Here is a 27,818-nt window from a genome sequence, read left to right as displayed (position 1 = left end):
GAGGCTCAAAAGTAGTAAGGAAAGGGGGATAGGAGGGTTTTACATTTTAGTGTGTCCAAGATGAATCCACAATGGTTTGGGTTAGCTAAAAACCGAACAATTTGGGATATTATTTAGGTTGAACTGACTTGTGACATATATAAAAAAAACAAAAAAAAACAAAACAAAACTTGATAGCCATTAAAAAGGTATCAACTACTGAAGACTAACTCATAATGATTAGAGATGAGCGAACACTAAAATGTTCGAGGTTCGAAATTCGATTCGAACAGCCGCTCAATGTTCGTGTGTTCGAACGGGTTTCGAACCCCATTATAGTCTATGGGGAACAGATACTCGTTAAGGGGGAAACCCAAATCCGTGTCTGGAGGGTCACCAAGTCCACTATGACACCCCAGGAAATGATGCCAACACCTCTGGAATGACACTGGGACAGCAGGGGAAGCATGTCTGGGGGCATCTAACACACCAAAGACCCTCTATTACCCCAACATCACAGCCTAACAACTACACACTTTACACACTCAATACCACCTCTCTGACAGTAGGAAAACACCTTGAAACATGTGTATTTGGCACTTGCAGTGAGGAGAGCTTGTCACCAGCAGTGAATTTGGCCCTTGTAGTAAGTTGAGGTTGGCACCAACATTTGTTTTGAAAATCAGGGTGGATTGAGCCTCTAACCAGCAGAGTTTGGGCAAATTCATGGTGGAGGGAGCCTCTAAACACCCCAGTTTGGACCAATTCATGGTGGAGGGAGCCTCTAAAAACCCCAGTTTGGACCAATTCATGGTGGAGGGAGCCTCTAAAAACCCCAGTTTGGACCAATTCATGGTGGAGGGAGCCTCTAAACAGCCCAGTTTGGACCAATTCATGGTGGAGGGAGCCTCTAAAAACCCCAGTTTGGACCAATTCATGGTGGAGGGAGCCTCTAAAAACCCCAGTTTGGACCAATTCATGGTGGAGGGAGCCTCTAAACAGCCCAGTTTGGGCAAATTCATGGTGGAGGGAGCCTCTAAAAACCCCCAGTTTGGACCAATTCATGGTGGAGGGAGCCTCTAAAAACCCCAGTTTGGACCAATTCATGGTGGAGGGAGCCTCTAAACAGCCCAGTTTGGGCAAATTCATGGTGGAGGGAGCCTCTAAAAACCCCCAGTTTGGACCAATTCATGGTGGAGGGAGCCTCTAAAAACCCCAGTTTGGACCAATTCATGGTGGAGGGAGCCTCTAAAAACCCCAGTTTGGACCAATTCATGGTGGAGGGAGCCTCTAAACAGCCCAGTTTGGACCAATTCATGGTGGAGGGAGCCTCTAAAAACCCCAGTTTGGACCAATTCATGGTGGAGAGAGCCTATAAAAACCCCAGTTTGGACCAATTCATGGTGGAGGGAGCCTCTAAACAGGCCAGTTTGGGCAAATTCATGGTGGAGGGAGCCTCTAACCAGCCCAGTTTGGACCAATTCATGGTGGAGGGAGCCTCTAAAAACCCCAGTTTGGACCAATTCATGGTGGAGGGAGCCTCTAAACAGCCCAGTTTGGGCAAATTCATGGTGGAGGGAGCCTCTAAAAACCCCCAGTTTGGACCAATTCATGGTGGAGGGAGCCTCTAAAAACCCCAGTTTGGACCAATTCATGGTGGAGGGAGCCTCTAAACAGCCCAGTTTGGACCAATTCATGGTGGAGGGAGCCTCTAAAAACCCCAGTTTGGACCAATTCAAGGTGGAGGGAGCCTCTAAAAACCCCAGTTTGGACCAATTCATGGTGGAGGGAGCCTCTAAACAGCCCAGTTTGGGCAAATTCATGGTGGAGGGAGCCTCTAAAAACCCCCAGTTTGGACCAATTCATGGTGGAGGGAGCCTCTAAACAGCCCAGTTTGGACCAATTCATGGTGGAGGGAGCCTCTAAAAACCCCAGTTTGGACCAATTCATGGTGGAGGGAGCCTCTAAAAACCCCAGTTTGGACCAATTCATGGTGGAGGGAGCCTCTAAACAGCCCAGTTTGGACCAATTCATGGTGGAGGGAGCCTCTAAACAGGCCAGTTTGGGCAAATTCATGGTGGAGGGAGCCTCTAACCAGCCCAGTTTGGACCAATTCATGGTGGAGGGAGCCTCTAAAAACCCCAGTTTGGACCAATTCATGGTGGAGGGAGCCTCTAAACAGCCCAGTTTGGGCAAAATCATGGTGGAGGGAGCCTCTAAAAACCCCCAGTTTGGACCAATTCATGGTGGAGGGAGCCTCTAAAAACCCCAGTTTGGACCAATTCATGGTGGAGGGAGCCTCTAAAAACCCCAGTTTGGACCAATTCATGGTGGAGGGAGCCTCTAAAAACCCCAGTTTGGACCAATTCATGGTGGAGGGAGCCTCTAAAAACCCCAGTTTGGACCAATTCATGGTGGAGGGAGCCTCTAAAAACCCCCAGTTTGGACCAATTCATGGTGGAGGGAGCCTCTAAAAACCCCAGTTTGGACCAATTCATGGTGGAGGGAGCCTCTAAAAACCCCAGTTTGGACCAATTCATGGTGGAGGGAGCCTCTAAAAACCCCAGTTTGGACCAATTCATGGTGGAGGGAGCCTCTAAAAACCCCAGTTTGGACCAATTCATGGTGGAGGGAGCCTCTAAAAACCCCAGTTTGGACCAATTCATGGTGGAGGGAGCCTCTAAAAACCCCAGTTTGGACCAATTCATGGTGGAGGGAGCCTCTAAAAACCCCAGTTTGGACCAATTCATGGTGGAGGGAGCCTCTAAAAACCCCAGTTTGGACCAATTCATGGTGGAGGGAGCCTCTAAACAGCCCAGTTTGGGCAAATTCATGGTGGAGGGAGCCTCTAAAAACCCCCAGTTTGGACCAATTCATGGTGGAGGGAGCCTCTAAAAACCCCAGTTTGGACCAATTCATGGTGGAGGGAGCCTCTAAACAGCCCAGTTTGGACCAATTCATGGTGGAGGGAGCCTCTAAAAACCCCAGTTTGGACCAATTCATGGTGGAGGGAGCCTCTAACCAGCAGAGTTGGGGGAAATCAGGGTGGAGGGAGCCTAGTATTAGCAGAATTGTGCAACGCTTATGGTGGATGAGTATGAGGATGCGGAGGAATTGGAGAGGTTGAGTACAGACATGGAGTTTCATGTTGGGGTGCTTTACACAGGTGGGCCCAAAAATGAAGGCTCTATCCAGTGGTGGTTCATTTTTATCAAAGTGAGCCGGTCGGCACTCTCAGCTGACAGACGGGTGCGCTTGTCAGTGATGATGCCACCGGCTGCACTGAACACCCTCTCAGATAGGACGCTGGCGGCAGGACAGGACAGCACCTCCAAGGCATATAGGGCAAGTTCAAGCCACAGGTCCAACTTCGACACCCAATACGTGTAGGGCGCAGAGGGGTCGGAGAGGACAGGGCTGTGGTCGGAAAGGTATTCCCGCAACATGCGCCTATACTTCTCACGCCTGGTGACACTAGGACCCTCCGTGGCGGCACTTTGGCGAGGGGGTGCCATCAAGGTGTCCCAGACCTTAGACAGTGTGCCCCTCGTTTGTGTGGACCGGTGAGAACTTGGTTGCCTACTGGAGGAACTGCCCTCCCTGCCGCCAACGTCACATGCTGGAAACATCTCCATCATATTCTGCACCAATTGCCTGTGGCAAGCATTGATGCGATTGGCCCTCCCCTCTACCGGAATAAAAGACGAGATGTTGTTTTTATACCGGGGGTCAAGGATAGCAAAGATCCAGTACTGGTTGTCCTCCATGATTTTGACAATACGCTTGTCGGTTGTAAAGCACCCCAACATGAACTCAGCCATGTCTGCCACAGTGTTAGTTGGCATGACTCCTCTGGCCCCACCGGAAAGTTCAATCTCCATTTCCTCCTCATCCTCCATGTCTACCCATCCGCGCTGCAACAATGGGACGATTCGAAGTTGCCCGGAAGCCTCCTGTATCACCATCACATCATCGGACAACTCTTCTTCCTCCTCCTCCTCCTCCTCCTCCTCCATTAAACGCAGTGAAGCGGACAGATGTGTGGACCTACTCTCCAGCTGTGACGGATCGGATGCTATCCCTAACTCCTCTGTGTGATCTGAGTTATCCCTGATGTCAATCAATCAGGGATTCTCTCAGAACACACAAGAGCGGGATTGTAAGGCTCACCATCGCATCCTCAGAGCTCACCCTCCTTGTGGACTCCTCAAACACCCGTAGGATGTCACAAAGGTCTCTCATCCATGGCCACTCATGGATGTGAAACTGAGGCAGCTGACTTTGTGGCACCCTAGGGTTTTGTAGCTGGTATTCCATCAAAAGTCTCTGCTGCTCAACCACTCTATTCAACATCTGAAACGTTGAGTTCCAGCGTGTGGGGACGTCGCACAAAAGCCGGTGTTGTGGCACATGCAGGCGTTGCTGGAGAGATTTTAAGCTAGCAGCGGCTACTGTCGACTTGCGAAAGTGGGCGCACATGCGCCGCACTTTCACCAGTAGCTCTGGAACATTGGGGTAGCTCTTTAGGAAACGTTGCACCACTAGGTTGAAGACGTGGGCCAGGCATGGAACATGTTGGAGTCCGGCAAGCTCCAGAGCTGCTACCAGGTTCCGGCCGTTATCACAAACGACCATGCCTGGGCCCAGGTGCAGCGGCTCAAACCATATTGCCGTCTCATCGAGGAGGGCATCCCTCACCTCGGAGGCAGTGTGCTGTCTGTCCCCCAAGCTGATCAGCTTCAGCACAGCCTGCTGACGTCTACCAACGCCAGTGCTGCAACGTTTCCAACTCGTAGCTGGGGTCAATCTAACAGCGGAGGAGGAGGCGGTGGCGGAGGAGGAGGCGGTAGAGGAGGAGGAGGAGGGGGGTGTTCTTCTCGTGTCCCTGCCAGGAATGTTAGGCGGGGAGACGAGGTACACCGGGCCAGTTTGGGAAGCAGTCCCAGCCTCAACTACATTCACCCAGTGTGCCGTCAGTGAAATGTAGCGTCCCTGTCCGCATGCACTTGTCCACGCGTCGGTGGTCAAGTGGACCTTTGTGCAAAGCGCGGAACTAAGGGCCCGCCTGATGTTGAGTGACACGTGCTGGTGCAAGGCGGGGACGGCACACCGGGAGAAGTAGTGACGGCTAGGGACGGCATAGCGAGGTGCCGCAGTTGCCATCAGGTCCAGGAAGGCGGGAGTTTCAACAAGCCGGAACGCCAACATCTCCTGGGCCAGCAGTTTAGCGATGTTGGCGTTCAAGGCTTGCGCGTGTGGGTGGTTAGCAGTGTATTTCTGCCGCCGCTCCAATGTCTGAGAGATGGTGGGTTGTTGTAAAGAAGCGCCTGATGGTGCCTTTGATGGTGCAGGAGAAGGAGATAAGACAGGAACAGGGGAGGATGAGGGAGAAGTCAACAAAGTGGCGGAGGCAGATGAAGTGGTGTCCTGGCTCGTCCTCTGGAGTGCATCGCCAGCACAGTCAGCAGAGGCAGTGGCAGAGGCGTGAACGGCAGGCGGCCTTTGTCCTGCCGTTGCTGCCTGCCACTGATTCCAGTGCTTGGATTCCAAATGACGGCGCATTGAAGTGGTGGACAGGTTGCTCTTCTCAGAGCCCCTAATCAATTTCGAGAGGCAAATTGTGCAGACAACACTATATCTGTCCTCGGCGCATTCCTTGAAAAAACTCCACACCTTCGAGAAACGTGCCCTCGAGGTGGGAGTTTTTCGGGGCTGGGTACGAACTGGAACATCTTGGGAGATTCCGGGTGTGGCCTGGCTTCGCCTAAGCTGCTGACCTCTGCCTCTGCCTCTAGCTACCCTTTTTGGTGCTGCACCTGCCTCAACATCCACACTACTTTCCCCGCTTGACATCCCCCCTGTCCAGGTCGGGTCAGTGTCCTCATCATCCACCACTTCCTCTTCCAACTCCTGTCTCATCTCCTCCTCCCGCACAATGCGCCGGTCAACTGGATGCCCTGACGGCAACTGCGTCACATCATCGTCGATGAGGGTGGGTTGCTGGTCATCCACCACCAAATCGAACGGAGATGGAGGAGACTCTAGTGTTTGAGCATCTGGACACAGATGCTCCTCTGTTAGGTTCGTGGAATCGTGACGTGGAGAGGCAGGTTGAGGGACAATGAAAGGAGCGGAGAACAGCTCTGGGGAGCAGGGACAGTTTGGGTTATTGTTCTGTAAAGCTTCGGAATTTTGGGAGGAAGTTAGACAAGACTGTTGGGTAATAGGAGGAGAGGAGGCAGAGTCTGACTGGCTGCTGGACAATGTGCTGTAAGCGTTCTCTGACAGCCATTGCAAGACCTGTTCCTGGTTCTCGGGCCTACTAAGGTTTGTACCCTGCAGTTTAGTTAATGTGGCAAGCAACCCTGGCACTGTGGAGTGGCGCAATGCTTGCTGCCCCACAGGAGTAGGCACGGGACGCCCTGTGGCTTCACTGCTACCTTGCTCCCCAGAACCATTCCCCGACCTCGCCCACGGCCTCGTCCACGTCCCTTTCCGGGAGCCTTGCGCATTTTGAATTCCTAGTTAGAAATTGGCACTGTATACCAGTAGTAAAAATTGTGGGTGCACGTAACCCCAATATATTCTTTGAATTCCCAGTCAGACAATGGCACTATATACCAGTAGCAAGAAATGAGGGTATTTATAACCCCAATATATTCTTTGAATTCCCAGTCAGACAATGGCACTGTATACCAGTAGTAAAAATTGTGGGTGCACGTAACCCCAATATATTCTTTGAATTACCAGTCAGAAACTGGCACTATATGGCAGTAGCAAGAAATGAGGGTATTTGACTTCCCAATATATTCTTTGAATTCCCAGTCAGACAATAGCACTGTATACCAGTAGTAAAAATTGTGGGTGCACGTAACCCCAATATATTCTTTGAATTACCAGTCAGAAACTGGCACTATATGGCAGTAGCAAGAAATGAGGGTATTTGTATTCCCAATATATTCTTTGAATTCCCAGTCAGACAATGGCACTGTATACCAGTAGTAAAAATTGTGGGTGCACGTAACCCCAATATATTCTTTGAATTACCAGTCAGAAACTGGCACTATATACCAGTAGCAAGAAATGAGGGTATTTGTATTCCCAATATATTCTTTGAATTCCCAGTCAGACAATGGCACTATATACCAGTAGCAAGAAATGAGGGTATTTATAACCCCAATATATTCTTTGAATTACCAGTCAGAAACTGGCACTATATGGCAGTAGCAAAAATAGTGGGTGTATATAGCCCCAATTCTATTGCTAGGGGACTTGCAGGGTATTTCTGGGGTGAAGGTGGGGGGGCACACCGTTGGAACGGGTATCGGGGGTATATATCGGGTATACGGGAATACACTGACAGTGTATTCCATTCAGGATCCTGGGAAAGCTGGGTTGCGGCGATTGAGCCCGTCAGTGCCACGTTACACTGACAAGCTTCTCCCTGGAATTTAGCTCTTATAAGAGCTGTTGGTTGTCTTCTCCTTCCTATCCTAGCCTGTCCCTGCCTACCCAGAATCTAAGCCCTAGCTAGCTGGACGGAAACCTCCGTCCTCGGTGAATTGCAAGCTCAGAATGACGCGAAGCTGGGCGTCGCTGTTCTTTTAAATTAGAGGTCACATGTTTTCGGCAGCCAATGGGTTTTGCCTACTTTTTTCAACGTCACCGGTGTCGTAGTTCCTGTCCCACCTACCCTGCGCTGTTATTGGAGCAAAAAAGGCGCCAGGGAAGGTGGGAGGGGAATCGAGTAATGGCGCACTTTACCACGCGGTGTTCGATTCGATTCGAACATGCCGAACAGCCTAATATCCGATCGAACATGAGTTCGATAGAACACTGTTCGCTCATCTCTAATAATGATGACAGATTACAACATTTCGGAACTCTAGGCTCCTTTCTCAAGTAAATTTAAAACCATTTCTGAAGGCTACATATTTATATACAAAAGGACACATAGGGATAGAATTCTAGGAGGAAGAGGGGGTATCAAAGGGTATCATCAACTACTGAAGATTATCAAGTTTTTTGTTTTTTATATTTCCTACCCACTGGCTAACACGGTACGAGAGCAAACATTTTCCTTGTGACATATATCTAGCATCTGTGTGACTTCTGTTTTGCTCAGACCCTGAGATATTCTAAAACTGAGATCATGGAATAAAAAAAACAAAAAAAAAAAAACACGACATTTGGAGACATTGAAATAGAAAAACCTAATAATTTTTTTATTTTATTCTCGGAAATGAAATGTGTGTATATATATATATATATATATATATATATATATATATACATACATACATACATACACACACACACACACTATAATAACGCGGAATGTTAACACAGGGATCACATCGCTGCATGACATGTACTGGTGTCCTGTACCGTCTTCACTTTTTCTACTTTCCTAAATAGAAGTGAGTGGGAATCTCAGTTTACTACACACTAGACTGGATGAAGTGTCTTTTCAGCTTTAGTATTGTGTTACCGCCTTCAGATCAAGTATCGGCCAGCCATGATATATTTATGTACACTGTTTAGGACAGGAACAGTCAACTCAACAGCTGATCCATTTCCTTGATGGACACTTTCACATGCCCGGCATTCTGTCTGCTGTGAATCACTTGCTAATGGCATTTTTTATACTCCATTTTGCAAGAGATTGATGGCAGCTGAAGAAAAAGAAAACACACACTTTCTGGAAGTTGAGTAATGAACTCTATGCGGTTCTTAAAAAATGTACTGTGTCAAGTAAATAGATGTGTCTAGCAAACGATGACTCAGCGCGGGATCTTCATGCCTCATCTATATCTGCACCTCACAAGGGTGGGTTTACGTGCTAGTAAACAGGAAGAAGTGGTCCATCTTCTCTAAACTTAGCCTAGCTTGGAGATGACGCATGTTATGTTTGTGGATAATGGTTTGTTATAGGAAAGTGCCAGAAATTTCACTTGTGTTGGGAAAATTTCAATGATGAAGAAATGAACGCTCACAACTTTTTATTGCACAAGCAACAGAACAGTTGTCAGAACCTTGTGTGTCATTTAATGTTACACGGATTCTCATAGAAAGTAAGACATCATTGTTATCTACAGTGGTATTTAAGCTAATCTTGTCCCCGTCACATCCATCTTGGCTCTAACAATTACATAACAGGACAGGTCACCATGATCACTCACAGTAACCGGAATGGATTTCCATTCACAGCAGAGGCCATAAGGACATAGTCTACTCATTTACTAGGAGCTGCTCCTATATTACCAGATTATGGTCCCCAAATCATTCTATTCATGGACTCTTCGGTAATCGGAAATTTTGCCTCAAATTAACCATTTGGAATCTGATTCTGTTTTACAGTTGGGACTTGTTCTCATGCTCTTTGGAGGATGATAGAAGGGCATCCTGATATAAGATGGGCGTCCTACCATGCCAACCCTTTAATAAGTTACCGGACTGTATCTATTCTCTGCTTTCATCACTACGACTAGCAAATCACATGTATATTTGTGTGCGCTTTCTAGATTTTTGTTTTAAATATTTTCCTTCACCTTTGGTTTTTGCCACTCTTTTTTAAGATAATTCTTGAATCTTAAATTTATCCCCTAATAGTTTTGTTATTAACGTTTCCCAAAAAGTGGGCAAACAATTAAAAAAAATCTAGAAGAAAGTCATCCTGCATTGGTTAATATCTAGGTTATGTAGCTGGTAAACCACTGACTTCAACTCCACTACTGTTCTGTCTTATACTATATCATACATGACAAAGCAAGGGTCATACAGAAGTCGTAACGCTCTTCTAAATAACAAATAAAAAAAGCTAATGATTGAATTCCTATGAAAGTAAATATGTGACATATTATATATCTAATTAATTTTAGAATATCAATACTTTTGTGCTAAAATATCATTAATCTCTCGGTAACTACCCAACTCCGACCGTGCAACCCCGATTAAAAATCCTGACATCCCTTGCTACCAATATCTCCCGCTCATCATTTCTGATGCTTGCAAGGGAACCAGCATAAAATTCCACTTTTGCATGTATACAGTAATTTATGTTAGAAGAAATGAGGGTGCAAAAAGATCGAAATAGAAAGTGAATACAAGCTGAGCAGCTAGTGAACTTTCTCCAAGGAGTTTGAGATATGATCTCACAAATAAAGGTCCCTTTCGTTTTGTAGATCATTGTTCAAAAAAGTGCATGCTTGTGCAAAAGTGATCAATTACGAGCAGCTCACTACCATACAATGATCAATAGGAATGTAATTGCTTAGTAGAGATGAGCAAACAGTGTTCAATCGAGTACATGTTCGATCGGATATCAGGCTGTTCGAGAGGTTTGATTTCAGTCGAAGACACTAGGTGGCAAACCCACTAAAAATTCGATTCCCCTCCCACCTTCCCTGGTGCTTTTTTTGCACCAATAACTATGCAGGGGAGGTGGGACAGGAACTACGACAACAGAGGCATTGAAAAAAAAAAATAGGAAAAAGTAATTGGCTGCCGAAATCAGGTGACCTCCAATTTATACCAATAGTGGATTTAATATCTAGTTCATATAAGACTGTGAACCATGTGACTGAGACAGGGATAGATGTTCTGGCAGGGTTAGCTATGGATTACCTTTATTTAGGTGGGAATGTTATTGAAACAAGTCCTTGGGGGCTCTATCTGGTCGGGATCCCTGTCAGCTTGCGATATACGCGAGCTGACTTTTTCCCATAGGAATGCATTGTCCAGTGTTGATTGGCCGAATGCCATACAGAGTACAGCATTCGGCCAATGAACGCTGGTTCTGCCAGAGGCGGAGTCTAAGATCGGACCAGAAAGGAGACTGCTGTGGACCGATCTTAGACTCCGCCTCCTCCGGCAGAACCATCGTTGATTGGCCAAATGCTGTACTCTGTATGGCATTCGGCCAATCAACGCTGTTCAAAGCATTCCTATGCAGAGATGTATCAGTGCTGGCCGTGCGCTCAGCTTGACTACACTGGAGATGCAGCCGAGCTGAGTGCATGGCCAGCACTGCTACACCGGAAATTAAATCAGATCTGGCCGTGCACTCAGCTTGGCTACTCCGGAGATGTAGCAGAGTTGAGTGTGCGCTGAACCCTGCTGCATACTCAGCTCTGCAGCAGATGCCTCCGGCAGAACCAGCGTTGATTGGCCGAATGCTGTACTCTGTACGGCATTCGGCCAATCAATGCATTCTTATGGGAAAAAGTCAGCTTCCGCATATCGCAAGCTGACAGGGATTCCGACGTAATACAGTGACTTGGGCATGTTAGATGCCCCCAGGCATGCTTCCCTTGCTGTCCCAGTTGCATTCCAGGTTGTTGGCATCATTTCCTGGGGTGTCATAGGGGACTTGGTGACCCTCCTGAGTCGAATAGTGGTTTCCCCCTAAACGAGTATTTTTTCCCCATAGACTGTAATGGGGTTCGATATTCAATCGAACAGTCGAGTATTGAGCGCCTACTCAAATTGAATTTCGAACTTTGAACATTTCACTGTTCGCTCATCTCTAATTGCTTAGTTTTACGGACAATTGAATGTGAACAAACAACCATAGTGTACCAAATAGGTGAGAACATAGTAGAACAGATGGTTACAGAGAAATGACTAAAGTTAGAACATGTGAGATACGCCATACAGGCAGAGGCTCTCAAGTGCATGTCTTCTGTATCAAATATCCAAGATGGCAGCCATCATAAACATGTACAGAACACAGAATAAAAATACTAAAAGCAGAAAGTAAAACAGATTAGAAAAAACTATTAGGTTGTATCTGGTTTTGATACGTTATAGGTTCCCCATTAAAATTATGAGATGAAACAATTTATCATCTAAGGCTATCAGGTGTTAGAATTTTCCTTGCCTGGAAGTCCCCTTTGAGAATAAGAGAAGGTTTCCGTTTTTCTTAATCTTTAGTCACTTGTCTTAGTATGGAGTTGAGAAATACATCATCAATATGTAGCGGTTATATAACAAGCAGACCCAATAGGCCAGACATAGTGCAGAGCTCAGTGTACCGAACTCGTAAATCTCAGCCCCATTACAGCAGCTTTATTCCATTGTTTCCCCTCTTGGCTAATTTGTTACTTCCTCCTCTTGGCTCCATTTCCTCCCAAGGGTGTACTTATAATTTTATATAAAGCATCTTAACATAGTAAAAGTAGTACGACCAAGTGTCCTAGAACTCATGAAAGTCATGCGTGCATGTTACCACAAATACACTAACCGTACCACCCCAAAACACTCCTTATATAGTTCCCCCCCCCAAACGTAGCTCAGCAAAAAAATTAGACAATAAAAGCTTGATAGTGTGACCTGTTCCGATTGCGTCTAAGATTTCAAAATGGCAGAAGCCAAAAATAAAAAATTAGAAAAAAAATAAAAAATCAGCCACTTAAAAACACATGGCCTCAAGCTTATGGGTCTGAAGTAGTAAAGGGAGTGCAAGTCTTCCATTATAGGTAGCAGGTATAAAGAGGTGGCGAACCGATCAGAAACAGTCTCTGCCTTGCGGGATGAATCACAGTTGTGATAAAACCAAAATATTTGTCTGGTATTTGACTGTCAGTATCTGCTTCACCATCTGACACCTCCACCTCTCAATCCCAGACGTGTGTGGTTTTAGACAGAATCCACAGCTGGCCGTAGACTGGAAGTTTACAAATGTATGGTCGGAAAGATGTTTATTTTATGAGAAAATCACATGGCTGAGCCAAACCAGACTGCATTAGCTTTTGTCAGAATTATTAGAAAGACCATGTTTCTATGCAGAATGGAAACTCGACAGACTACAAGCTTTGTGCAAAATGCGGAAAACTTTTACAGTATAGTAGGGAAAAGCAGGATGCCGGTAATCTGGATGTAGTGCATTGGGAAAAAAATTGTTGAAAAATTTTGCATGACTCTTAATGAATTAAATAAATGTTTTCAAGGAATGCACTATTTTATCAGAATCAAGCTGCTATATCTGTATCACTATCTGGAGGATGCGCAATCCAGAAGATAGGACCCCCACCAATTATATAAAGGTACCATGTCTCCCGTTGGAATGGACCAATTGCATCAATAATTGGTCATCGGTTGATGCTCTGTAATAAGATCTCACGTTGCAGCAGTTCGGCCAATTGCAGAAGTTTAGGTTAATGCTGAGACATCTATGTCTGCATTGTCACTCTATTCAACGTCTATGGGATTTAAGAAGATGGGCAAGTGATTTACTTAGCCATCTCCATTAGTCCCATAGATACTAAGTGGAGCTGTAGCTCGCATGCATGACCATTGTCCTATTCCCTAATAGGGAATGTAAAAATTGGTTTCCTATACCAGATAAGTGTATTGTCATCTTACATTGTTTTATGATTTGACATACAGAAGGGATGAAAGAGTGGGACACAGATTATACTAGGTAATAACCTACAAAAAGAGGGGGGGGGGGGTCACGGTGCCGATTTTGAAACCTAAGACTACAAGTTGCAGAAACGCAGCTTTTTTTGTTGCAGATTTTGAGCAAGAGCCAGGAGTGGATGGAGCAGAAATTAGAAGTATTTCCTATACATTTCCCATTCCTTTCGTAAACCGTTCTTAACTTTGCGGAAACGCAGCTTTGTTTGTTGCCAATGTTGTACTCAAGCCTAAAGGAGACTTTTTGAATATCGTATTTTTCCAAGTCATCCATACCAAACTTAGATACAGACTGTACACACTTAAAGGGGATTTTTAAGGCCCCCTAATGCATATTTTCTGGTGATTATCGGGTGGATGGGTCATCAGAATTGGGTCAATGGGGGTCCCACACCTGTGCCCAGCAGGTCAGCTATCACGGCAGCCTTCAGCCACCGCTATGATTCAAGAGTGGAAATAGCTATGGTCCCATTTAAGTAACTGGAGAGGAACTAGTTCTCGGGTGCCATCACTATACAATGCACAGGCCTGCTGCTCCACTGCTATTACTTAATAGCAGCTGGAGCAGCAGGAACACTTTCTTAGTGGAGTCTGACAGCCATGGTTCCATCCTTTGTTGGAGACCTGGGGATAGGTCATCAATTTAAACAAAAAGACATACAACCCATTTAACAAGACCAATTTCTCTCATTTCTATTACGTTATAGTCTCAATAAGTAGAAGGAACATTAAACTTCACTATAAAGGGATCCTTGTATCTCAAGTATTTATACAGTAGGACTCAGCCAGCAGATGGAGGGCGCAACAATCCTCAGAGGAACCCTATACTCAGCATAGTAAAGGTTTATGAAGAAACTGCTTGGTGTGCACTTTTACAGAGATTAACAACTAATCATTTGTGCGGCAAGTAGAAAATTCTTTGCTGGGAGATTTGGGCTCTGCAATGAGCTTACGATTGGCCATTGGAATGCAATCCTATGTTAATCTGCACAGGAATTTATAAGAACAAGGATAAGTTGGACATATTAATAATGGTATATGTCAGAAAATACAGCAAACTGAAATTAGACGCCGCTGTTAGCAACTCTTTTCAGTAAGTAACCGCTATTCACTACGTTTCCTAACACAGATCGTACCAAGATCAAAAGAATAAGCGCACGTGGTCTTATATGGCAAATTATTTTCGGGAAAGTTAAGAACGCAATAAGAAATCTAATGATGGTGTAGTTTTTATCTAACAGTCCCGTTACAGGACAAGTGTTTACCCAAGTGGGTAAACACTAGTTCACATGGTCATTTGCAGACAAGAGCAGCTTCTGTAATGTAGTCGGCTTGTTTATTTGCACATCAGTAGCACAGAAACGTCCTTTATTTGTTCATTGTTTCGCCCCGCACTTTCTATAGACCTCCACTATGGGAAAAGAAACCGCTGGTACTTGGATTCTCCGAATTAGAATTTTCCTCCTTTTATTGTAAATAAGCATTAAAAACACATTAAAATAAAAACAGCGAACATGTTTACGGATTTCAGGCACTTAATCATTGCCATAGACAAAGGCCCGTGTGGTCTTCAACCCTTGAGAGTGTTCTGTATTCACTGAGGAATTTCAATATGTGTTTACCATAAAAGGAAGAACATTCCTATATGGCACAAGGGGCCCCTGTAAAAGAAGACCCCTACTGGTTCAGCCACCATGGTGCTTGTTGCCACTTCCATCTTGTGTAGGACAGCATTATCTGGATACCTTTATCTCTTGTTTGCCAGTATCATTGTTATTATTAATAGGGGGTAGCCTTTTATAGGTTCCTTCAATAAAAGGATAAGTGAAGGAAATAGGATTGTCCTGACAGAAGCCCATATTATAGATTTCATAGCAGCTCGGCCGTACTGACGATAGTTTGTATAGACAAGTCATTTCTTACCTTTCTTCTTGCCTCAACATATCTGGAAATGCAAGATAACCAGCTTTTTAAGTAAACATGATTTTTTGATATACTGTCACAAGAGGTCTATCCTATATGTACCTATGTGCAGCCACCTGGTGTTTGTATCATGAATGGCATCCTAGCAAGGGTTGTTAGCATGTTACAATGTGTATCGCAGGGGTAGGGAACGTACGGCTCTCCAGCTGTTGCAAAACTACAACTCCCAGCATGCATACTTGCTCTGCTGTTCTTGGAACTCCCATGAAAGTGAATGGAGCATGCTGGGAGTTGTAGTTTCACAGCAGCTGGAGAGCCAAAGGTTCCCTATCCCTGGTGTATCGCATTGAATTTATGAGAATTTGGAGTCCTTCTCCAAATTCAACCTAAAATAAGGCCTTATATTCACTGGTCAGCGACATCCATGAACAGGTTTTCGGTGCCATTTGGCATCCACTCCATTCTCCCATTTTTCAATTTTTTATTTTGATTGTGAGCCCCATATGGGGATCACAATGTACATTTTTTTTTCCCTATCAGTATGTCATTGTGGAATAGGAGGAAATCCACGCAAACACGGGAAGAGCATACAAACTCCTTGCAGATGTTGTTCCTTGCGGGATTCAAACTCAGGACTCCAGCTCTGCAAGGCTGCAGTGCTAGCCACTGAGCCACCGTGTTCCTCCTCCATTCTCCCATTTTTGATGGCCAAGAGCCATCCTTTTTGTATCAATTTTTAATGGGCCATTATAAAAAGATGGATCATTTCATTGGTCTTTCTTTTTTGACCCAACCCACTGAGTTTTCAGTGGATATAATGTATCCATTTTACATCTGCTAAAAACCAAACTCAAATGATTTCTATTGGGTTTGTCAAAATGGACAAAGCATGTCTGTCAAAAAAAAAAAAAAAAAAAAACCCTAAAAAAACCCCCACCATTTGTCATGTGGCCATTTCTCCATGTGAGTAAGGTGAACAGGTTTCTCCTATAATGCTTTGTTGCTCGATTCCTCTCTACTACATATGTGCCTTGAATAATGTGCTAGTATACAGACTAGTAGGTATGGCCTGTATACCACGGCTTCTCTTCTTTGGCAGTGACACATTGCGACCTTTTTAATTAAGCTTTGCAGTGAGGACATTTATCACGACTTCTACATACAGAGCAAACAGAAATGCAATTACATTACACCGGGCTGCCATAGGAACGTCAAATGAGGAAACGTCTCGAACGTTTGTTTAAAGTAGTTATTATCCGTCCTCTCTACAGGATATTTTCCTCCATAAAAGTCGGAGACTTCTACTCTAATTCTTCTACTGCTGAAACAAACTTGGACTTGTTGGAAGTTTATTGAACTGGACCTACCTGAAGGAAACCATGTCAGCACGGATACAACATATATCGGTGATACTCTAGTTGGATGCAGATTTATAGTCCCCTCAAGCTGCCCGACAAGTATTCATTTCATTGTTCCATTAGAAATAGGTTTGTTTTCTTTACACTTTCGTTTTTGGCACTCATGGTGGTTGTATATCTCAAAGGGAGTGAGAAGGAAAAATGTTCTCCTTACCTGGCCCGGCTGTTCGCATGCTGTTTGGTATCGAGCCTGTTGGCACAGCTCCTTGACACGCTCATATTTTGGCAGATGATTGGACTGGGGAGTACTTTTGTTTGGTTCCTCTTTCTTTCTGAGAAACTTTCTGTTAAACGATAAAGGAAGCTACATTTTAAAAAAAAGTCTAAAGAAAGCACCGACGTGGATCCCGAATACAGAGTCCAAATATAGGGGCCTATTCTGTACCTCTACATGCCCTTCCTTTTACACCATATGATATACATAGAGTGCCTGTACCTGAAGCTTAAAAAAAAAGGACCTGTCATCAGGTGTGAAAAACACTTGGACAATCTAATAGGCAATATCACCCTAAGCATTTTTTCTTTAGCCAAATTTGCTCTGCCGTTCCAAAGATATAAGCTCATCTAGTGTTGATACAAATTAGGGTATACTAGCCAAGTGGGCAGCAACACTGTGGTTTTCCTGAGGGTGGGGGTCTATATGGGCTTTACTGCCCACTTAGATAGTATACATCAACACTAAAAGGGCTTATATCTTTGGAATGGCTGAACAGATTTGGATAAACAAAGCACCAAAATGCTCAGGGTGACAGCGCCACAGTAGCTCGGCTTCTGTGAGACAGGTTCTCTTAAGGCTGAGGCCCCATGTTGCGGAAACGCAGCTTTGTTTGTTGCAGATTTTGCTGTGCTTTTTTTGAACCAAAGTGGCTACAAAAGGAATGAGAAGATCTTATATAATACTTTTGGCTCAAAAAAAAAACGAGCAAAATTTGTAACAACAAAAAGCCAGCTTTCGACAATATGGAGCCTTAGTCTAAAGGGGTCCCTGTAGACATCTTGACTTAACAGCAAAGAGGAGGATAACCTGGTACCTGAAGGATTACGTAGATGCCCATTCATTTCAATGCCCTTTAAGGGTCTGTGAAACCAAAGGTGATGAACCCCGTGGATTTGTAAAAGTGAGCGTATTTTTTCTGTCAAGGTACTTCAAGATCCACTTTAAGTCTGTAGTTGTAGCCACCAGTGTGTGAAAATTTCCAGGGCAAGGGTGATGAAAGTGGTAATAAAATGTAATAAACTTAACACAGAAACAAAAATGGAGAGAAGCCAAGATTACTTTATGCTGGAGAAATACAGGCAAACTCGCCGCGGCTAACCCTTCTACAAATCAGATCCACATGCTGTGACAAAAGCCCACAATGCAAAGTGACCTGCGCTGCGAGTATTAGATCTGCAGCATGTCAGCTAAAGCTGCAGGAGACCTGCAACAACTCCTGCAAGTGTGGCCCCAGCCTTGGGCATGGCTGCTTCATTTCACAATTAACAGCTTTTTAATTATCGCTTTACATCAACTATCACTAGCCTGATAAGTAGTTTACACATAGCTGGTAAAGAGACCTGAAGCTATTGGACCCACAGATACAGACAGAGAAGAAAAATGGAGATGAATGCTACAGCCTAAGCTTGTGCCAAATGCACTATTACTCCATGACACATGTTTATATTGCTCAGGCAAGTTAGATGAATTTCAGTTATTGCATAAAAAATAAATACATTCTTACCCTCTTTCCACCAGGAACGTATCTCTCCAGATCTTGGGTTTTTTACTTGTCCTAAGTCTGAAAATAAAGAAAGGATTGTAGGAATAGAAACTGGTTGTGTAAAGTGTATATAAAGCATACCTAGCTCAAAAGCCAAATTGTATCTGTAAGGAATGCTCTTCTACTGCAACAGAAATTAACTGCTTCAGTCTCTTCCTTTAACTGGGGACATGCTCACAGACTGACTTTTTAGGCAGATTTCTGAGTTTTCTGCACGGAAATCTATATTGAAACCAAGTGTATCCCATTGTGATCAAAATAAATACACACTGCAGTTATTTTAGATTGACTAAAAAGTGTTTTGTTTTTTTTTAATACTCGCTGCTCCACTGATTATGAGAACAAACAAACATTTTCCTTATACTAAATGGAGGATACCAGAATCTACCGGATATATTCTGTCATCATTATGAGTTAGCCATTAAAAAAGGTATCACCCACTGAAGACTTGCAAGTTTTTTGTTTTTTTTTTATATTTCATAACCACTGGCTAACATGGTACGAGAACAAACATTTTTCTTATACGGCACAGTTGGAATTTTTTCTCTAGCTCCCATTGTTGCCAAGCAATCAATGCTGCCATCTTTGGCACCTCATTGGCTATTTAGATTCTGTACAGTCATGAGGGTGGTGTCAGGCAGGGGCAGACAAGAGGTCTGATTCTGAGCTCTGACACTGGCTGTCTCTGAATCACACCCCCTGCCTGACACCGCCCTTCTGACATTACAGAGCTTAAAATAGAACCACTACAGAAAAAAAACAGCCCTTCTGTCCACACATAAGATATTGCTACATTTGGAGACGCAGATTGCTGATCATGTGACTCAGCTGAGGACCAGAAAAGAGTGGATAATAGAAATGAGCGAACACTGTTCGGATCAGCTGATCCGAACAGCACACTCCCATAAAAATGAATGGAAGCACCTGGCATGCAGACTTTGCCAGCGGCCGGCCGCTTAACCCCCCCGCTTCCATTTATTTTATGGGAGCGTGCTGTTCGGAACGGCTGTTCCGAACAGTGTTCGCTCATCTCTAGTGGATAACTCAGAAATATAGCCACAGATAAGACGACCTTTACTACAATTTACATCATGTGCATTTATTAGGGCAAGAGTCAATCATTTATGTATTCCAAAATGTTTTGTAAGGCAGGAACTCAATAGAATAAAGAATTATCATTGAGGAGGCGAAGAGATTCCAAAGTTGTGCAAACAAATACAAACTCATAGCTATAGTGGCTGCAGTTACAACTATGTTCTCGTGTCTGAATTGGCTCAAAAGCCCTTCTACCATTAAGGAAACATCAGTAATATAAATGACAAATGGTAAGCAGGGCCACTCTTACAGGCTTTATATTACACCCTCTTACCATAATATATATTTTACCATCCTCTAGAGTCTAGACTGCATAACCTACTGAACTAGTTACTGATGAGCTGAATATGTGTCCATTAATAAGACCCACCTATTTCCTGGTCTCTCTATATCCATCAAAGAAAGGACAGATTTTCCATCCATGTCAGGAGGAGTATCCAATCCTGCGATATCCAAAATAGTGGGGGCGATATCCAAGTTCAGCACAATGTGAGGCACACTGCAAAACAGAATGACAAGTCTATAACTTAGAATTTTACAATAATAGGACAGATTGGCGATTCAACCGAAAACTGATCACACTTTATATTAGAAGACATAGCACGGAAGTATAGAATACATGCATGATTTTTCCAATTGGTTACACGTTAAAATTTATTAAAATGTCTGCGTATTTAATTACCGGTACTTTGTCACTAAAAACCCCATTGGTTTTTGTCAATAGGCAAAAGAGTTCTATCGATTTACACACACACACACACACACACACACACACACACACACACACACACACTCTAAAAAACAGGACACAAAGGTTCTAAAACTTGTAGACTAAGAGACACTTTACTTATGTCAGGTCCTGATTAAATTGTTGGGATCTGCCAAATAAATTTCAGTCTGCATTGGCCCTCTTCTATTAGAAGGATTTGTAGAATGTTATTTATTCCAAAGACTAAAAATTCTGCACAATTAGTAAAGTTTTGTCTCAGTCTGAGACAGAAAAACAAACAGAACAATCAGTAAACTTGTCATTAGGACCATGTGTCGGGCACGGAGGGATTGGTTACAATCAGTCGCTACGTCTCTGGAGAACATCCCTAGTCATGTAGCTGAAACCCTTTGATGCTATATCCCCCCTGTACATTATTGTATACAGATCTCCGCTAGGTCTGTAGTGAGTACACCGCCGGCTCCCAGGCTTTGCTGTTTATACTTGGTGCTTATAACAAAGTTTAACAAAATCAAAAAGAAAAATGATTTTCTTTATCTAAACAAGTTCATAAAGTAGATTGTTGGTGATGAAGTCCAGGGCTGGGTATCTGAAGGAGACAGCCATGGTATCTGGACACATATGAAAGATACAATAAATGTAAACCAGAAAAGACAACCTACATTGATCCCGGCTCCACATTTGGACCACGAACAAAGAAAGGGACTCGAATATCAAAGTCATATGGCATGGACTTTCCTTTCACAAGGCCAAACTGTCCGATATGGTAACCATGGTCGGCTGTGTAGATTATGTAAGTGTTGTCCAGTTCTCCAGTTTCAACCAGCATGTTGTATATCTAGAATGATAAAAAGTGATGGGATGTTATGCCAGGAACACAAAACCAATATGGTCTAAAAACTAGAATAAAAAAGGAAAAACCCAAAACCGAAACCTAATACTTGTGCTGTCCGATCAAAAACTACAAAAACATCCCAACACACAATCTTATGTTAACATGGACAACACGTATTGGGATAGACCTCATGCTGGGAGTTGTAGTTTTTCAACAACCCAGGTTGTAGAGTCCATTTTAGATGGTGTACCACTAAACAATGAGCCACACATTGAAAAGAATAGAGGTAAAATACCTTCTCCATCGAATCGTCTACGGACATTAGTGTCTGCAGTCTCTTCCTGTGAAGCACATTTGTAAACTCCATGTGGATTGGTAGCATGGCCCCAGTATACTGCATGATCCAATGTTTGTCCATATTTGGTGCATAGTTGTAGCTTGGAGTTCTAAAGAAAAAAAAAAAATGCAAAAAGGTGTTTTTTTGTTGTTTTTTTTAAAATAGGGACTATGATAAGGCAATACGTCACACTCAGATCATCACCAAGGGACTCTCTAGTCCTAAAGGTCTTTTTAAACGCTAGCTCACACCTGCGTCTGGGTTTCCATTTTCCCTGTCCATTGGAGGAACAAATGAAAGTTTAAAAACTTGAAAATTAATATAGGACATGCACTTTTCCTTTTTTTTATTTTCTAAAATGAAAATCAATAGGAAAATGCCTTATATATGGAGAAAAAAAAAAAAAAAAAAAAAGCAAAAATATGCAACGAAATAAGTTATGTACAATTATAAAGAAGGAATAGAAAAAAAAAAAAAAAAACACACACACACAAAAACTGTTTAAGGCTGGGGCCCCATGGATCAGAAATGCCGCGATTTGTCTGCAGTGAAAATGCCACAGGAAAAATCATGGTGTTTTACAGTAATTGCAAAGTAGATGGGATTCATACGAATCCTATGCCCACTTTGCAGTAAAAACCGCAGTGCGTACACGCTGTGATTTCCAAAACCGGCACGGGTTTTGGAAATTGCAGCATGTCATTTACACCTACAGAAATGCCAGTGACTTCCCCGTAGATATAATGGTAAAGTCAGTGGAGGAAAACTCTGAACTGTCTGTTTAAAGCGCTGCGGGAAGAACCGCGATATGTTCCTGCTGCGGTTTTTCCCACAGTGCTTTAGCACTGCAGATAGTTCCGCAGGGCCTTAGCCTAAGAGTATCAGCATAGTGAATAATACATCATTTAATGCCATCCACACATTGCTAGAAATAAAAAAAAGAAAAAAAAAAAAAAACAAAGCTGCAGAAAACTGCATTTTGAAAAACACTTAGAATTAATTTCCTGTGAATTTCAAAATTTCTAAATGCAGAATCAGAAACATATTGCATATACATTTAATGGGGGGGGGAGGATTAAAAACAGAGGAAAATACAGAAAAAAAAAAAAAAAACTCAGCGACACGCTGCTTGGTGCCTTAGCGAAGTTTCCCTGTACATACTATACAAGCCAAAGTCTTGGATACTTTGCACTAAAGATTTTAATATATTAAGTTCCGTTGAAAGATATAAATCAATCTGTAGTTGTGCAGGCCGCCTTCTCCAGGAAGTTATAACTTCTGTCACTTACAAGTACAGTTCACTTAATAAACATTTCTATCTATAATTTCTGGGAAAATGTGAAATTTCTGGGAAACAACTTTTTTCATGTAGTGATGATTTATACACTAAATCCAGTAAAGCAGGCGAGCCTTGAATGTTACATAACTCATGTCATTAGATCAATGTCCATTAATTAACTTGATGGGTTAGATGAAAACCAAAAAAAAAAAAAAAAATCCTGATTTTAAATACTAAGCTGAAAAATGAAATTTATATCATCCCCGCTAATTAAAAAAATAAAATAAAAATTACTCATTAAGATAGACACATGACTGCATTCATGATTTCTCTTTTGGTAAACTACTCTGCCTAAATTCCTGGCAAAGACTGGAGTCGCGTACTAAAATGAGTGACTAAGCAGAACTGTAGTAGGATATGGAATTGTCTACTGCCTAAGAGTAGCATTGTCTGCTGCCCCCCCAGGAGCATTGGTGGCTGCTGCCCCCCCAGGAGCATTGGTGGCTGCTGCCCCCCCAGGAGCATTGGCGGCTGCTGCCCCCCCAGGAGCATTGGCTGCAGCCTAACACTGGTCATTAAGACAGAGAAAAAGAGTAGATATAAATGATTAAACTCTAATATTAATGACATATATTGATCATAAAATATGGTAAAAAAATGTTATTGAACCTCATCTACTTAAAAATAAAAAATTCTAAAGGTTTATGTCGTTGTCATCTTCATACTGAGAAGAGAAAAAAAAAATACTGAAACTAAATAAGAAAATTGGAAATGAACATCTTACAGACATCTTTGTTTTAACAATCTGGAGGGAACATCCTTTGGAACCCTGAAGCAGTTACACCCCTGCTGGATTATTCCAAGTATATTATCACTTGGATAAATGTTCTTGGAAAATATTTTTATTTCTTTCCTACTCTCTTTAAGCCAGTGACATTTGGGTTGTTTTTATTTTATCAGACAAGAATACAGAGGGAAAAAGTTTTTACCCACCCACAGGGGGGGTTGGGGTCGGGGTGGAGGGGGGGACGGTGGAGTTAATAAAGCAGTAAACTACACTGAAGATTCTCAAAGAGAGAGAAAACAAATAAAAAAAAAAAAAAAGGAAAAATGTTAAAATAATTCAGTATGTTGTGTTTTCAAAGGTTTCCAATGACAGCTCAAACATTTCATCAAGTGGACCCTGAAGGCAGATTTTTATGAAGGTAATTGAAGTAGCAGAACCAGAACTACATAACTCATACAAAAGTAAATAACGGTGAATGAAAAGCCCTTGCAGTGCAGCAGTGTTCCCAAAGTTTATAGTCATCATATTCAGCAAGAGAAGTCCTAAATAATAATAATAATAATAATAATAATAATAATAATAATAATAATAATAATAATATAAAAATAAGCAGCTTTGATAGTCTTGATAAAAAATTTTTTTATCTATCTTCCTGTTTTTGTGTATTGTTCCTATGAAAACCCATAGATTTCCATGTTTGTGCACCTCTACCTCTTGATAACCTGGGAGATGATTTCTAGATGCCGCAGGAATATGTAAAAAGCAGTAATATATGACTGAAGGATAGGGCTAATAAGGGTTTGTTTTGACTTCGTACCCATGGAGACATACAGCTCTTCATAAAAGCTGTAGGCACAAAACTGATCTTATTTAGATCCAGATGGTTGCTTTCTTTGTAATTTAAAACATACCTAACCTTTCAACAAAATTTGCAAAAATATGGCAGATTTTAGAAGTTTTCCCCTCTGCAGGCTCTATCTGTAGTTTCCGTTCCTTTCTGAGCTGGTGGTTGGAGACTAGCTGCCATGAACTGCACACAGTGAGTAAAGGAGAATCTGCTCACTCAGAAACAAACCAGGAACATGCAAGATACAGTACACTCACAAAGGGAATCAGGGATCACCAATCTTGTTTTGACCAGACACCCCAGTGGTTGGACACTCCAGGGAACTCTAACCACACAAAGCAATGCATACTGTAGATCAACCATCATAAATGCCCAGTTTCTTTGTGGCTGGGGTATGGCATACTACTACTACTCACATATGCTGAGAAGCATTGGGAAAGAGTTCTGAAAATTGTGGTGCTGAATCTTCTGGCCCGTGTGGTGCAGCATGACTGATGACCATCATAACAGGCCGATGTGGGTACATCCTCTTGGTCTGTTTAAAGTAATTTATGCTGTCATTGGTGATGAGATCTGTGAAATAGTCCTAGAATAGAAAAAGAAAGCAAGATACATGAGATGGTTAATTCAGTATTATTATATCTGGTAAATCCAGTGAATATATACAGTAAAATTCTGAAATATTCCAGTTCTTCATTTTAACCAATATGTTTGTACGGTGACATGTAAGAAATTTTGTGCGGCTTCGGATGGAAAGTTTGTAGGGTGTAAAGCAGTTATACTGGACATCAATAAGTTTTCCAGTTAGCTGAAAGCAAAGTTTCCACCTGATTTTTTGATCTTTGTTGGATGTAAAACATATCACTAAGAACAAAGGAAGTGTGCCACCCTGATGAGTTACATATGCATATCAGGACAACACCTCTATACACATGCCAAGCCAAATGTCTGATATCCTGAGAGTACAAAGAAAGTTGATAAGGTTGTCATTATAGTGTGGAAAGCATAGTAGGATCACTTATTCAGCCTTATTATTGCAATACACGCTGTACTGAATTACTCTGTATAATAAAAGGATATTCTGCACACAGAGCCCAATGTAAGAATTCCACCATATAAAAATGATCACCGGAAAATTAGGTTATTCAAAAAATTGTTTTCAGTGCTAGATTTTTCTTTTATGTGACTATATAAAATATGTTTGTAGTATTAGATATTGGAGTGGAGACCACATTCTGACCTTTCTGCAGCTTACTTTTTTGCTCTTCTGCATAGACTTTGACATAATCAACAGAGTCATTTCATTATTATTATTAGAAGGGGGTTTCCCAGCACCTGACGGTAATTTATATTAAAGATCTAAGCCGGGGCCACACGGTGGCTCAGTGGTTAGCACTGCAGCCTTGAAGCACTGGAGTCCTGGTGTTCAAATCCCACCAAGGGCATAAAACCATCTGCAAGGAGTTTGTATGTTCTCCATGTGTTTGCATGGATTTCCATCCCATATTCCAAAAAGACATACTGCTAGAGCTCACAATGTACATTTTACCCTATGTGGGGCTCACAATCTACATTTAAAAAAAAACAAAACCAAAAAAAAAAAAAAAAAAAAAACCAAAAAAACAAAACAAAAAACACACACCTATTCACAGGATAGGTTACAAGTATCCAATTGTTCATGCACCAACACCCCATCTCGATCAGGAGTTTCAGTAATGGAAAGCCATATACTAGGTACATGGCAAGAAACAGCCCTGCTACTATTGAAGTGAATGGCGTGGGGCTGGGGTTCCAGGCATGACTATTCTGTATGCACTAGAAGCTGTATACAGAGCTCTGTACACTGTAGTCGTGGAGCCTGAAACTCTAGCGCCACTCCCATTTACTTGAAAAGGAGTAGGGCTACTTCTGGCTGTATACCTTGTATATGACTTCTGGCAGTTGAAACACCTGGTTAGAACTGGGTTAGGTGTTGGGTCCAATCCAATACGGATAATCCTGTGGATAGGTCAACTGCACCAATCATCTTCTGCTCCTTGGCAACCCCATTATTAAGGGTTTACTTCTGCATGTCTAGTTACGGCAGTAAAAGCTACATCCATAGATAGGTTCTGTATGGAGCTTGTTTGCCACACCCTTGTCTCACGAGGAGGCTTAGTACTCCCTTTTGGAGAATATTAACCTATTGATACTTTTCTAGCCATTGACTGCAATATGTTGCCACTGCAATGTCTGTAGTGCAGGAAGGAAGTATATGCCTCCAATAAGGCCACCACAGGGAAATTTTATTATTTTTTCTTATTTTCAACAAATTACAGGCTACAATATTTAAAAGAAAACGTGTAGCCAATCTGGATAAAACAGCCTTCGTAAATGCTAATATTCTTCATGAAACAACAATTCTGGAGCATAGTTTCTTTTAACTGTAAGCTGTCCTGCTATTTGTCCCAATTTATTAAATTGACAACTGAATGTTATCAATACCTGTCCAATCGATAGAGACCATTCTAGACTGTCGAGTGGCAACTCTGACAAGAGTGGTAACGCCTAGTTGTCAGTTTATTCAAAAATTTTGTAAAGGAACTGAACATAGTCATAATAATACAAACTCCAGAATTATCTTTATATAGGTAATACACCGAGTTATCAAAATGAAGGATAGACAACAGATCCTCATTCCAAAATTATAAAGCCACACACAAATGTTATTGCTTTTACATAGAATACAACAAACTAAAGTGGATTGAATACTAGATATTCCTTTTATGGAATAATGGCAATTTTGTTTCCAGCAAAGATTATATTGCAGAGCCACATGGTATTATAGCAATGTAATCTAGGGAAAGGATTACCCATGAAAGACACCCAATCTATTCTCTACTGTAATTATGCATCAACTAATCCAAAATATGACATACAGAAAAGCATTACAGAAAACACCGCTCTAGGCTTAGACCTCAATGCGAATTCTAAAAATCGATCTCTGGAGCGTTCTGTACAATAGCCCTCTGCTTCTTATTAAATTCAGATTTAAGGCTTTCAGTAGTTGCAAATAATTGGATTCTAACCATAACACGGGCAGAGAGACTTGTAAAGCATCTCTGGTGTACACGTCCAGATCATTAATACCGGCATGATCACTAGGTTCACGCAGCTGCTGGCATTAAAGGCGAGCCTGATTTGCAAATAAGTATACTTAACCTGTAGCCAAGAAGGCTCACGGAAATTGTGTGGCTCAGGGAAATTGAGGAAATGGAACAAAAGAGGAGGGGGATGGGAACAAAGATGAATTTTTAAATTAAACCACCTGCCACCGCTACTTGCCTGCAGTCTGATGCAAACTTCATAGGGGAACGAGTAAGACACAAGTGGTCATGTGACATGTACTTAAGGCTCAGAACAGCTGCAT

General features: G+C 42.5%; 1 protein-coding gene across 4 annotated transcripts in view; it reads right to left on the bottom strand.

Annotated features, from left to right (window-relative positions):
- SULF1 (sulfatase 1) overlaps positions 1–27,818 on the bottom strand; it is a 94,008-nt gene that overhangs the window by 17,972 nt on the left and 48,218 nt on the right. For all 4 annotated transcript variants that reach the window (XM_075270406.1, XM_075270408.1, XM_075270410.1 and 1 more), the window contains 6 exons: positions 24,826–24,995; positions 21,455–21,605; positions 20,987–21,162; positions 19,965–20,093; positions 18,461–18,517; positions 16,894–17,023 (listed from right to left, as the gene is read on the bottom strand). In XM_075270406.1, the coding sequence (XP_075126507.1) occupies positions 16,894–17,023; positions 18,461–18,517; positions 19,965–20,093; positions 20,987–21,162; positions 21,455–21,605; positions 24,826–24,995 (813 nt within the window). The remainder of the gene's footprint in view (positions 1–16,893; positions 17,024–18,460; positions 18,518–19,964; positions 20,094–20,986; positions 21,163–21,454; positions 21,606–24,825; positions 24,996–27,818) is intronic.

This window comes from Leptodactylus fuscus, chromosome 4 (assembly GCF_031893055.1).
Source record: "Leptodactylus fuscus isolate aLepFus1 chromosome 4, aLepFus1.hap2, whole genome shotgun sequence".
Lineage (NCBI taxonomy): Eukaryota > Metazoa > Chordata > Amphibia > Anura > Leptodactylidae > Leptodactylus > Leptodactylus fuscus.
The sequence above is the reverse complement of the archived record's forward strand: the minus strand, read 5'-3'. Positions and strand labels throughout refer to the sequence as shown.